The sequence below is a fragment of the Mesocricetus auratus genome, unplaced genomic scaffold (genome assembly GCF_017639785.1).
Source record: "Mesocricetus auratus isolate SY011 unplaced genomic scaffold, BCM_Maur_2.0 Super-Scaffold_100691, whole genome shotgun sequence".
Taxonomy (NCBI): Eukaryota; Metazoa; Chordata; class Mammalia; order Rodentia; family Cricetidae; genus Mesocricetus; species Mesocricetus auratus.
Genome location: NW_024429267.1, coordinates 41,245,317 through 41,259,172, shown reverse-complemented (window position 1 = coordinate 41,259,172; position 13,856 = coordinate 41,245,317). Strand labels below are relative to the sequence as shown.

The 13,856-nt window shown below is 46.9% G+C and overlaps 1 protein-coding gene across 1 annotated transcript in view; it reads right to left on the bottom strand.

The window, feature by feature from the left end:
- Positions 1-12,460, bottom strand: part of Slco2a1 (solute carrier organic anion transporter family member 2A1) — a 70,102-nt gene extending 57,642 nt beyond the window's left edge. The window contains exon 1 of the mRNA XM_005072032.4: positions 11,658-12,460. Coding sequence (XP_005072089.1) covers positions 11,658-11,753 — 96 coding nt within the window. The 5' untranslated portion in view covers positions 11,754-12,460. The remainder of the gene's footprint in view (positions 1-11,657) is intronic.
- Between the last annotated feature and the right edge of the window lie 1,396 nt (positions 12,461-13,856).

Below are 13,856 nucleotides of genomic sequence, written 5' to 3'. Positions count from 1 at the left end.
CCACCTGCCTTATGAGGACAGTTTAGAAGAAGGGCCCCTGTTGAGCCACATGGTCCTTGACCCAGTGCTGATCACATACACTCATCTTGTAAGAAGTCCAGACAGTCCTTGGGGCTGGATTCCTAAGCTCTGAACCAGCCCCTGGGAGTGGGTACCGGAAGAACAGGGAGGGCTTCCTGGATAGACATGTCTCCTGTCTTCCCAGAAAAGAGAATGTACCACATTCTTGCCACTCTTTAAAGCTTCAAGTATTATTATCTATCTGACTTTGCTTCCGTCTCTGGGAAAGCAGTGAGACTGGAATGCAGTAATAGACATGAAGATGCAATGGACTAACAACCACGCTATGGAATCCCCATCCTTCTCACTGCGACCCTGCAGCATCCTTGGTCCACTCTCAGAGCCCTGAAAAGCAGGACTTCTAGTCTCTGTTGCTTCCTTTCATGTGCCACTGATGCAATGTCTCGGTGTACCCAGCAAAGGAGGATAGATGCCACCACACACTTTAGAGTTTGGAGTCAATAGTTTCATCTAAGCATAAATACAGAACGGGTTTGTGATAGAACAATAGAGAGCACAAAAAGTCACAAAGAGCAAAGTTAAACTGTTGGTAATCACCCCCCTTGTACTTTCTTAGAGCTGCCTTGCTCTGTGTGTTCTCTCAAAAGCCTGCATCCCCTCTGTAACACAGATGTCCATCCTGCATCATTTACTTAACACTAGAGAATAAGTTGCTCCCCAATGTTTAATTTTAAGCAGATGAGTTATATGATAAGACATTGTGCAGTGGATTGGGTTTCCATTAGTCCTTTCATTTAGAAGTCAAGTGAGTTTTGGTTTTTTGAAGCCATGAGTTGGCTCCATGTTCACACCAGATCTAAATGTACTGCACCACTGGAGTGTGGGTCTAGGTTCAAGGTTAGAGGAGAAGGAATGTGAATCCAGAGAAGAACATGAGGAAGTTAGAGTTCCAGAGCAACATTTGACAAACCTAGCTTAGAGAACAGTAACATCTCTGCATCTCTAGTAGGAAGTCATGATGTAGTACAACTCTGGGCTAATTTACTGGAGATTTATGAAGTACAGTGCAGCTGTAGAGAGAAAGAAATCTCAAGACAGTGTCCTTCAGAGAGCCCTAGTTCCAGCTCCATACCTGTGTATCAGTCCCTACAGGCCACCTCTCAATTTCCTCCATGACCAAATGTAAAGTAATGGTCTGCCCTTCATAGCATAGAGAAAGTTGGAGTTCTTGACACAGTCTTGTCAACGTCACCTCATTAAACTTGCTGGGTATGTTCCCATGCAGGAAGCCTCAACTATACAACTATATTGATAATTATAGTCACAATTGTCCATTTTTTATGTCTTACCATATACATGGTCCTAATAACATGGATATGTTTTGTGTGTGATTATATGAAGGAATTTTGTAATAGCTACTAAGAATGTGTTGGAATTAAGAGCAGAACTCTGAATGTTCATGATTTAAAGGTAACCAAAGCCAGGCACAGTGGCTCGCATATGTAATAACCACACTTCTAGGGCACATTCAGAAGAATTATTGTACGTTTGAGGTACACCTGATTTATTTAGAGAATCCAGAATCTTTCCCCAACTTATTTCATCTTATACTTTCAGGTCAACAGCTATCATTTAAGGGAAGTCATGACAGGAACAAAATACAGGAATGATGGAAGAATACTGCTTGCTGGTTTTTTCTCTGACTCACTCATAGGCTACCTTTCTTATAGCACTCTGGAAAACAGAGCAAGAGTCTGTCTCCAAAAAAAAAGCAAAATTAAAACTAAGTTAAACTAAAATATACTACAAATAAGATAATCAAACAGGAATGATTAATGCCACCCCAGTCCCTGTAAGTTTTACATATTTATGCATTAAGCATATACATAGGTTATATCCTAGTTAGCTTCAGCTATCAACCGGACAGAGCTTGGAGTCATTTGAAGGAGTCTCTGTTGAGGGATTACCCAGATCAGATTGGCCTGTGGGTATGCCTGAGAGGGATTGTCTTAACTGATGACTGACAAGGGAGGGCCTCACCTATTGTGAGTGGTGTCATCCCAAAGCAGGTAGGCCTGTATTGTAGAAAGCTAGCCTATTGACATCACAGTCAATTCTTAAATTCAATAATTCCCCAGACCAGGAAGCCTCATCTTTTCATAGCTCATTCCATCCTTATTTGTACAGATTCTATACAGTGAACTAGCTATGATCCACAATGGATGCAGGAAGCTAGGAGAAGGGCTTTACCCTATAAATGGAAGAGACTAACGAGTCTTGCCACTCCTGGCTCACCTCCCAGCTGTTGCCCCCCACCTACATTGTGAGCCAAAGAAAAACAGGACATTTAAGAAAAAGAGAAGGTCCCAAGGCACAAGTGAGGAATGACTTATAAAGCTGATTGAGAAAGTGGTTGGTTGAAATCTGTCTAGGGATCTGGTTGGCAACCAAAGATGCCAGGAAAAACCTGTTATCTCTGCTGATAGACATTGGTAGCAATCTACCAGTACGTCCCTATCCCCCAAATGCAGATTCTGTAACTGACTCCTTTCCTGGAGTGTCCCACAGGGCTCAATTTAGGAGTTTTCTGACCCACACCCCACATCCCCATCCTGTTTAAACTGTCTAGAATTCCTATCTCTGTACCCAACAAGATAAAGTAGCTCTCACTTGAGGTCTACCTGGGTCGTGTTTCTCAAGTTTGATGGTTTCATCTGGGACCCTGCATCTGAGAGACACACAGTTCCCTAAGCTGCTGATATTACTCCAAGATTTTGTGAACAAGAACAAACTTATGGAAATAGATGATTGTGGAACAAAATGCAAAAATTCACTTGATTTTCAGAGGAAAAAAGATTATGCATCAAAGAAAAGTAACTCTCTGGGTTAGTCAGGTTGGGTCCTCTTGTCCTACCCACACGTGGAAACCTGCTGACTCCACGGAGAACCCACGGCCTTGAGGTGGGGCATCTGACAAACATGAGCTCTTTGTTGATCCCTTCTGGGGACCTCTGTGTCTTCACCAAGACTCTTGGTGCTCTAGGCTAACACATATCCCAAGGTAATCTGGTGCAGCAGTCCTCTCAACGTAAGCAACTTTCTAGGCTCCTGCAGGACCCAATATTCATTAAATCTCTAAGGAGGGGAAAGTCTGCCACATATCTGGTAGTGGAGGGCAGTCCTGGGGGTTAGCACCAAATACTGATCATATTGAGTATCCCAAGGGTTCCTCACAAGCTCTCCGGCTCCCTCTCCTCATTTCACCCTTGGGCTGTACCTGAGCCTCTTGGAAATTCTGCTGAGCTTCACTATCCAGAATGCAAAGGGTCTGGGAAGAGCAGCTCAGGAAGGGAACTGCCCACACCTCCACAGTGCCAGCCCATCCCTCACCCCACAGTAAAGTCTAAGACTTATGCCTTGGTTTCCACGTCTGTCCCTGAACAGATTTAATCAATGTCCAACAGTAAGGCAGACCCAGGCCACCAAAGTCGTCAGAGCCGAGTGAGCAGGGATTAGATGGATGCATCTTCTTGTTTCCACTCGTTTCCTAACAGTTCTCCAAGCACAACACAGACCCAACTGACCCTGCTCCTAGTCTCATTTCAATCAGCATATGACAGCATGAGATGAGAATCCGAGACTGGAGAAGGAACTCCAAGACCGCTGAGCCCAAGCCTAGAGGTCATGAATGAAAGAATCTAGAAGTTGGAATCCTTCCATGGCCACAGGAAGAAGTGGGCTGAGAGGGAGGTCCTGAGTGAGAATTCCTGCTTTGCCAGTTAATCGGCATGCAGCCATGCATGGTTCTCTTTTTCCTCAACTGCGAGAAGGAGGTGTTGACACCTCTCTTCAGGGTTGTCATTAGGACCATAAAGGGATTTTATTTATTGTGTGGGTAACATCTATGTGTGTACACATGTGTGCAAGAACACATGCATGTACCTGTGGAGGCCAGAGGTTGGCAGCAAGTATCTTCTCAGTCTCTCTTCACCTTAGTTTTGAGGCAGGATCACTCATTGAACTTGGAACTTATGGACCCAGATGGGTTAGTTTTGAGGCAGGGTCTCTCACTGTACCTGGAACTTAAGGATTCTGCTGAGTTGGCTGGCCAGTGAGCCTCAGGAATCCTCCTGTCTGCCCTCTCAGAAGTGAAATTATAGACCTGTGTGTCTACTCCCAGATTTTTATATGGGTTCTGGGAATAAGAACCCCAGGTTTGTATGGCAGACTGAGGCATCTTCCACTCCCATTGAAAAATAAGTTAGAAGCACAGATGTAAAACAGTCCAAGGGGAAAAGGCACACCAATCCTCTGAGGCCAGGTGGTAAGCTGAAGACACAAGCACACAGGATCTCATCCCCACTATCAACAAGGAGCTTGGAATTGGCCCCAAAATCACCCTAAAGCCAAAGGGAAGAGAAACTCCATGAGTTCTCAAGCTTGGTAACTACACAATTACAGGATGACAGCAAGCCGTTCCCATCTCAAGCCTTACTCCGCAGCCACAATGATCAGGCAGCAGTACAAGGAGAAACCTGTAGATATACAACCGTGAAACAGAATGAAGAACCGATAGACCCACAAGAGGACAGCCAACTGGCTTTTGACAGAGACTGCTCAGAAGAGGAGAGATGTGGTCCAAGAACAGTGAGAGTGCTGGGCGGTGGTGGCACACGCCTTTAGTCCCAGTACACGGGAGGCAGAGGCAGGTGGATCCCTGTGAGTTCGAGACCAGCCTGGTCTACAAGAACTAGTTACAGGGCAGGCTCCAAAACTACACAGGGAAACCCTGTCTCAAAAAACAAAACAACAAAAAACAAAAACAAAACCAAAAACAGTGAGAGGTAAGAAAGCAAGACCTTGACTCAATCCTCATATCTACAGAAAACTTAACACAAAAATGGAATAAAATTACATGTTAAAATTTAAAATGTAAAAAAAATTAAAAAGAATTTTACAAGATGACACAGGAGAAAAAAGTACTTGGTAATGATGATTCAGTGAAGGGGTCTTAGGTATAACACCAAAAGAAGGATCCAGAACACTGAAAGCCCTAATAAATGTAAACCAGATGTGGTAACACATACTTGTTACCTAAGCAATTTGGAAATGGAATCCAGAGGATTGGGAGTTCCAGGCCAGCCTTGGCTACATCGTGAGTTGAGGTCAGCCTGGCCTACAGGAGACTAACAAAAACAAAGGCTGGGGTTGTATATGGCAATGAACAAGAAACCCTGCCTCAAACAATGTGGAAGTTGAGGACTGACACCCAAGGTCCTTTGACCATTCTGTGCTCACACTTGAGCAGGTGTATACACATGAACACACAGAGAGACTAATAATTGGAAGTCATCAAAATTAATGATTTCTCTATAAAACAGTTTTAAACGATTTTTGAAAAACCAACCTACTGATTTAAAGACAAAATGTTCAGACCAAATACCCAACAAAGGGCTTGTAGCTGGCATACAAGACAAACTTTTAAAACTACACAACACCAAAGGAAAACGACAGCGTGCAGGATCGACAAACACATGAACAGAGGTTCAAGCTTGATCCTGCCAGCGATGAATAAAACACAAATTAGGACACAATAAGATGCCACTGCACATCTATTAGAAGTTTTACAAAAAGGAGTGACAATATCAAATGCTGTCAAGCAGCCAAACAGGTGTAAGGTGAGATGACCATTCCAGGAAATAGTTGGGAAGTTCCTTTTTTAAAGTATTGTGCAACACACCACCCAGCAACACGCCATGGCATTCGCCCTAGAGTAATTATGAGCTATGTCCACACAAAAGCCTATACACAATCACTCTTGCAGACTTATCTGAACTAGTCCCAAATGGGAAATAAGCCAAAATCCCTTCAGTAAGCGAACATATGTAAACAATGTATAGTACATCCATACCTTGGCATACTTCAGCAGTAAAAGGGGATCAACTCTCGAGACATGTAACAGTTTGGATGGAATGGAACTCAAGTACATTGTCCTGAATGCAAACAACTGATTTTCAAAAGGTCACATGTTACATGATCCCATTCATATAACATCCTTCAAATAATGCAATCAGAGAGATGGAGACTAGATTGATGCTAGGGGCTAGGGACAGCAGTGAGAGGATGAGACTATCAACAAGCTGGTACAGGGAGTTCTCTGCGGTGGGTGGTGAAGCACTTCTGTATCTTCAGGCGGGCGGTGCCGGCACAAATCTATGTGTGATAAAACAATACGGGACTGTATGTGCACGAGATAGCAATGTCAATTTCCTGCTTTCGATATGCTTTGGGATTACCATTGTTTTGTGACATGGAACCCTGGGAGAAAGTGGGTGAAGGATACACGGGACCTCCAAGACTAGCTTTGCTAGGAACCTGTCATCGGTTCAAACCAAAAACAATTTTCTAAAAGATCTACACCAATCAAGTTGTGTCTGGTACTAGCAACGTGTGACTTTCTCATGGGGTGACAACTGCCTGTGTAGGTGCTATGGGCATAAACAAGGACAAACTCACACAGTAGTCACTTCTGCACAGCGCTCCTTGAGGAAACAAGGGTAGACTCTAGAAAGTCCATGAACAACAGAGAATAGCCCCTTAATGGCTCTCTGAGGGGTCCAGGAAGCTCCCTAGCCTCTGAGTCTCCCCATCCGTGTCCTCTCAATGTGCCCCTCCATATGGTGCAGCCCATGCCTCTACAGATAAAGAGGCTGTCACAGTGTGGTTAAAACCATGGCGTGGGATAAAGGCAAGCAAGAACCGGAAGAGGGAGAATGGGGCGTATGGAGTCGGAGGCCTCTGAGCTTCCCCTACAAACAGGTAGCTGATAACACGGTGAGACAAGAGAAGGTGAGGAGAAGTCTGCCCCTCATCCCAACAGCCCAGGCTGGGTCTCCTGGCATGGAAAAAGAGATAGTCATGTCACAATCAGGAAAGATGAAAGAGGCTCTCTGCCTGCAGAAATGTAAGTTGTTCTCATTTGTTCTGTGTTGGGAAGAGAAAAGCTATGGAGGGCTTTGAGCATCGTCCCAGAGAGGATCCCAATGTCCTATCACCCGGGAAGCCACCAATCCCCATCCTTCCTTCTCCCTACTCTCCTAAGCTTGCCAAGATGGCCTCCTGAGAACAGAATACCTCTCTGAATGCTAGAGAAATGCGCCCCCTGGAGGGAAGTGGGTGAGTCTTCGTTTGCTGTTCTTCGGTGCAGGGAGTCCATTTCCCGGGAGTGGACTAGATTGCTGGCATGCTGTCCTCGATTCTGGAAACCAAGAAGCGATGCTCAAGATGCCTCCCCAGGCTTTGGGAGTAAGAGACCTCAGAAGTTACAGACTCAGGCAAAAAAAAAAAAAAAAAAAAAGGGTCCGTTTCCACCATTTGTGCTCCTAGTCCTCTCAAACCAAGGGCCCTTCCTTCCTCTCTTCCCACTGTTTTCCACCGGGTGCCCCTACACCCCTCAATGGGTGTGGCTTTTCCTCAAGTTTGGCAGCCATCACCAGCAGACCACTCCCCCTATAAGATAATCTCAGCTAGACTCCAAAAAGATGTTTCACTTTAGAGAGCCTCAGACCTGTCTGAGGCTGCCCTCCTAAGGACTCAAAGCAAATGCTGTCCTACCCTGGGATCTCTGAAGGAACCTGTTTTTAATTTGGAGTCCTGGGGCTATACTAAGTCAGTTGACAGTGATTGTTTGAGCAGGTTCCCAGCTTCCTAAGAATCTTGTAAACCAGATCTCAGGAGATGTCTCCTGCAGGAGGGGGGTGTGAAAATTCACCCCAAGGGCTTGGGAGATAGTTCAGTGGCAGAATGCTTTCTTGTACAGGCCTCTGAATTCCACCTACAAAACCAAAAAAAAAGGAAACAAAACACTTCCAAAGGGCTAAGGGGATAGCCCAACCTATAAAGTACTTACATTGTATTTCCAGGGCTCTTTTGATCCTAATACTAGGTAGACATCAGAGAAGCCCTGGGGGTCCAGCCAGCCAAGCCTAAGTAGTGAGTTTCAGGACAGTTAAAACCCTTTCTCAGGGGAGATAGGTGTTCCTGAAGATGATACTGTAGGCTGTCCTCTGACCTCTGCATATCTGTGCATATGTGTCCACTTGTGTATACACACACACACACAGTACAAAAAAAAATTCCCTAAGAGTTTCAAGGCTCTTTCACTGAGCATTACGAAGAGTGAAGAGGCAGCAGCTGGTTAGCATTCAGGGTGTCTGTCTGGGTACCACTGTATCTCCCTCCTGGATATCTCCCAGACCTGGAGAAAGTACTGTCAACTGTGCTGTTGCCACTTAATGGATCTAGAATAGAAGGTGTGGTACCAATGAGGGGCTGGGTAGAACAGTTTTTTGCTCTCCAGCTGCTCCTGCCTCATTTCTCTCCCTGCCGACCCTTCCTGGTTCTATGAAGCCTTGCTTTCCTCATGAATAGATTGGTAATACTATCCACCTGGTGGAATTGGAAAGCAGATGGAATGTGGGTACAAAACTCTCAAAGTCTGTCCATTCACAGGACTCAACTACTGTTAGCTATTATTTGTCGATATTATTATGAGTATTATGGTGAATACTATTAACAGTAGCTGTTAAGTAATAACTGTGCATCATGGAATAAGTGGGACAATGTTTCCTCTCTTTTTTTTTTTTTTTTTTTTGACACAGGTCTCATGTAGACGAGGCTGCTATGTAGACAATGAAGACCTTTAACTTCTAATCCTCCTACCTTTATCTCCTGAATTCTGGGATTACAGGACCACTATGCCCAGTTTTTTTTCTTATTTTCATTATGTCTTTTTACTTCTAAACAGTTTTAAAGATTCCTTTTTTGTTTAAAAATTTTTGTACAATGTATTTTGATCATGTTCCCCTCCCCGATTCCTCCCAGATCCTGCCCAACTCCCTCCCTACCTACCCAACTTCTTGTTCTTTCTCCCTCTCTCTTTAAAAACACACACACAAACGCAAAACTGAAAATCAAAACAAATGAAAATCAATAAACCAAAAAATGCCCAAACTAAATAAAAAGCCTACAAAAAAATAAACAAACAAAAAATCATGGAGCCCATTTTGTCTTGTCCAGCTACTGGACATGGGGTCTGCCTTGACGTGTGGCTGATATTCCTGTGACATTCCGTTAAAGAACACCGATTTTCCCTTTGCTGGTACATACCAATTGTAAATAGCATCTTGGTTAGAGATGGGGCCCACTCCCCCCTCTCAGTGCTGGGGCCCCATCCGGCTTGAACCTGTACAGGTCCACAATGTGGTGCTGAGGTTGGAAATCAGGGGCTCCTAAATGACACTGGAATGTGCAGTCTTGTTTATAGACTCAAGAACTTGTCTCACTTGGCAATCACCCTGGGGAGACCCTTTCCACTCTTACTCCAGGTAGTTCTTTCTGAGGTGCATGGGTGGGAACTGTTCATGACACCCACTTTTTAAAGAAAGGATCCCAGAGGCCCAAGAAAGGTGAGCCATGTTCCCTTCTTTAAAGTGAGTGGCAGGGATGGGGCATGGATCTTGTCCTCAGACTTTACCCCTCTCCTGAACCAGGTGGAACATGGGGTTTACAGCAACTTCATTCTTGATAATCCATCCCAGTGACAAAGATTCTAGCAAAACCTCATGTCCCTTGTTTCCTTCCCCCATGTCACTTGGGTCACCTTTTCCCTACTGGAAAAGTATAGGGCAGTCACCCAACCTGTCATCAAGAGGAAGAAATCTCCCTTCAGATAGCAAAGCCCCAGACATAGCTTTGTCAAGAAGGAAAAGCTAGGGGGATTCTCCATTGGAAGTGTGCCTGGGGTCTCCTGGAATAACCAGGCTTTGGTTTATAGGGATGCCAAGGTGGGGTCTCTCCTAATTGCCTGTCGACTGATACTTATTATCCACCAAGCAAAGAGATATTTTAACAGAATCAAGCAAAACTCCTGACTGATAGATAAGAGCACTTAACTCCCTTCAGAGGCCAACTGGCCTGGGTCCAGGTCTCTGGCTTAAATCTCAGGCATGTGAAAGTTTTGTCTTCTTATATCTTCTCAAAGAGTTTGCTACCATCCACTTATTTTGGGGATTAGGGGATAACTCTACATGGTCATTCTTGAACTCTACAGCTCATTTTTGTCACCCTCACTGTCAGGAATCCTGGGACAGCCACCCCTCCCACCGTTCTTGGGGAAACTCAGAGAGTCCTCCCTCTCCAATCCTGCCACAAACCCATTCCTTTGAGACACACAACCCTTGCACACACCCTTTCCTTCTAATTCCTCAGTTAAAAATATAAAAAATAAAAATCTTCACAATTCTCCAAGTCCCTCTAAATTGGTAAAACCAAAATAACACGTGTTATTCCCATCCAGGTCTGGCTAAAAAGGGGGAGACCTGAGGATTGTTTTCAGTTATCTTCCATTTTCTGTGTTATTAATATTCCAAGGGGAAAATCGTTGCAACTTTTTAAAACTCTGGTGGGGGAAGGAACCAAAGCAGAGGTCTCCACAATGAAGCCTAGCTCCACCAGTAACAGCCTGAGGTAAAGCGTGTAGGTGGCAGGCCCTCTGACTTCCGAGTCTTTTTCTGTTAGACACATACAGCCTGCCCACGGTGCCCCGAACCTTCCTTGTAAGGTCTAGATACCCCATAGTGTCCCGCTGGTTGCATCTAAGGGAGGATTGTGGGAAATAATCTCTCAGCACCGTACTCCTGCCTAACCCTGAGGTGCCTGGACATAGGTTCTTTAGCCTCCTAACTTCCATAGGGTCATTTGGCTCTCACAGGAGGTGCCTTCTTCAGGAACCCCTCCCCCATTCTAGGTCCCTCTAGACCTGTGAGAAAGTGGACCTCACCTTTGACCCTTATCAAAGAAAGCATTGCATTCTCATCCTTACACTTCCCAACACCCCATTTTTTTCTTCCCTGATTCCTGTAACTCAGGCTGCAGGCACCTCCTATGACCTTTCTTAATAAACCTCGAGCTCCTGCGGTTTTCTTGAGGTCATTTCCAGACCAGAAGAGTTAGGGGATTTCTCAAAGCTTCAGGGAGCTTTGCAGCCAGGTAGCAATCTGGTCCGTGACAACTGCAAATATGAAAGCCTGCCCAAGGAAAGCATGCTTCTGTGGTCCACCTGGAACGCGCTCTGACTTGCGGCATCTCAGGGTGCTTACAGCCTGTTGCCCACTGGCGTCCTCAGGATCCACTCCTTAAGGAAGAACGTGGCCATGACTGAGACCCAAAAGATTTCCCTGAAGGTGTTGTTTTTCCATGGAAGAACAGGATAGCTCCCTCTGAGTGAAAGTTCATCTATTCTTCTGGCTATTATTCCCCAGGAGAACCTGTGAGTTTACACGCGCGCGACACACACACACACACACACAGAGAGAGAGAGAGAGAGAGAGAGAGAGAGAGAGAGAGAGAGAGAGAGAGAGAGAGAGAGAGAGAGAGAGAGAGAGAGAGAGAGAGAGAGAGAGAGAGAGAGAGAGAGAGAGAACACGCTATCGCTATCGCCCTGTAGTCGCCCTTTCATACTCCCTGCCAGGTCCCAAGGATGTGGCACCCGGCAGAGAGAAGCGAGCCGGGTGCACTCAGAGCTCCCGGACAGGACTCATTGACGCCATAGGTTGCAGTCGCCTGAGTCTACTCACCTTAATGTTGCTGAAGACCGAGCGGGAGCAGCGTCTGGCTGGGACCGAGGAGGTGCCGCTGCCCTGGCGCGCTCCGAGTTTGGGCAGGAGCCCCATCCTGACAGAGGCGACGGCCCCTGACCCGGCCCAGGCAGTAGCAACAGTCCGGGGGGCAGATTCTGCGGGACTTCGGCGCTTCGGGATGCAACGGTGGCAGCCAGGAGAAGGGGAACGCGCCGCGGGAGACTAAGCAAGAGAGCGAGCGCTCCGAAGTTTTTATAAGGGGTGATGAAACAAACGCGCTCTCCCTCCTCCCTCTCTTCCTCGGGTGTCAGAGGTGCTGCAAACCCCCGCCCAGCCGCTGTCGCCTCTACATGCAGGTGTCTTGGGCCCTGCTGTCGCGGCTGCAGAAGCCTAGAAGCTCTAGGACTCAAGCTGGTGAGCCCCGGCTGCCTAGGAAGTCCCGCAGGCCCGGAGGTGGCACACGGGGAGATGGCAGGTCCCCGAGGAAGAGACCACCGCGGATGGACGAGACAGGAGGCTGCAGGTCAACGGAGACTTGGTGGGGTAGAGAGTGAGCACAGCACTAAGGGAAAGGGTGGGGAGTTGGAAGGGACCCGAGGGGCGCGGGGTCTCCAAGTGGTGGAAGTGAGAGAGGAGCCTTGGCGGCTCTTGGGTTTATCCAGAGCCCTGCTCTGCGTGTCTGCACTCGCTCCGCAAACCTGGGCCCTCAGTTCCTCGGTTCCGGTGATGGCTCGGAGACTCGCCGCCCAAGCTCTGTTTGTGCTGAGGACTGATTTATATTTAAACTGCTCTTTGCGCTGCAGAGGAGGGTGGGAAGGCGTAACAAGGTGGAGAGGTGGGGGCCGCCCCAGGGCTGGGCTCGAACTCACTGGAAAGGAGCCAAGGTAAACTGCAGGCGCTGTCGAGTGTCAGCGGGTCTGGCCTGAGTGTTGGGGGTTGGGACAAAGGGAAGCGTTCCTCTGACAGGATTGCCCCCGCACTGACCTCTGCAAGACTGGAGTGAGCAAGGTTTTTTCCCCATACTGGACTGGAATCTTAGAGAGAGAAAGAAGGTGAGCCTTTTCCGGAAAAAGCCAAAAGATCCAGCAGAAGCGCTTAAGGCAGTTCGGCGAAGGAGTCCTCTTTCTAGCCTCCTACTCCAGTGTCCTCTCTTGCAGTCCAGCCCAGGAAAAGATGCCCCTCAATACCGGGGACAGAGGCTGGGTGAAGGGTGGCACACAGTGCCTTATTTTTATCCAAGATCGGATGCTTGTCCAATTTCTGTCTGGCCTGGCGCTCTGGAACTTCTTCCAATGTACCTACAGACCAAGGGCTCTGGACAGGGCAACATGCAGAGGCTGTTGGACAGTGGACAACTTCTGATTGCTTTGTTCACCTGCAGAGGTATGTACAGACCGATCTTCCAGACTGGCAGCAAGCTTGATCACCATTCTGTCTGTCCCTGGTAAGGTGGAACACGCAGACAGATATCCAGAGTTGGAGGTGACGCTCAGTTTACACTGGACACAGATGACCACACCCATGGTGGGTTGTACCTGATGCTCTGCAGAGTTCATGTACCACCCACGTTAGATCTAAGTGATAGGTGCTTTGAGGATCTGGACTTTGCAGGTGAGGGTGCTGGTAGAGTCAAATGGAGAGGGACCAAAGACCACATCGCTGGAGACCCTGAGCTCAGCTTTGCCTGACAAAGCCCAGCCATGAGCACTTTTGTGTGAGGGAGTGGAGGGTGGAGAGGCCAGAAGACAGTCCCAGGTATTATTTCTCAGATGTCACTCATCTTGGTTTTGAAAGAGGTACTCAGTGGCTTAGGGTTGGAGGGGGGCAGAAAGCCCCAGGGGTCCACCTGTCTCTGCCTCCTCAGCCCTGATGTTATAAACCATGCCACCATGACTCACTTTCTTTGATTACATGGGATTGAACTCAGGTCCTCCTGCTTGTAAGGCAGGTACTTTATTGACAACAATCTCTCTAGCCCCAAGCACTTATAAAGTTGTCTAGTACAGCAATGTCACCTCACACTGGAGCCTCTAAGTGGTTAGAATTTCTTCCTCAATGTGTGTGGCCTTCCCATGCTCTTCTAGTAGACTCCCAGGGCGAATCCACCTCTCCTGTGTTTATGCTGCCCTGGTATCAGAGCCAGTGTGTCACCTCCAAAGGAAGTGTTTATTCAGAAATGTTATCAGTACAGTTTGA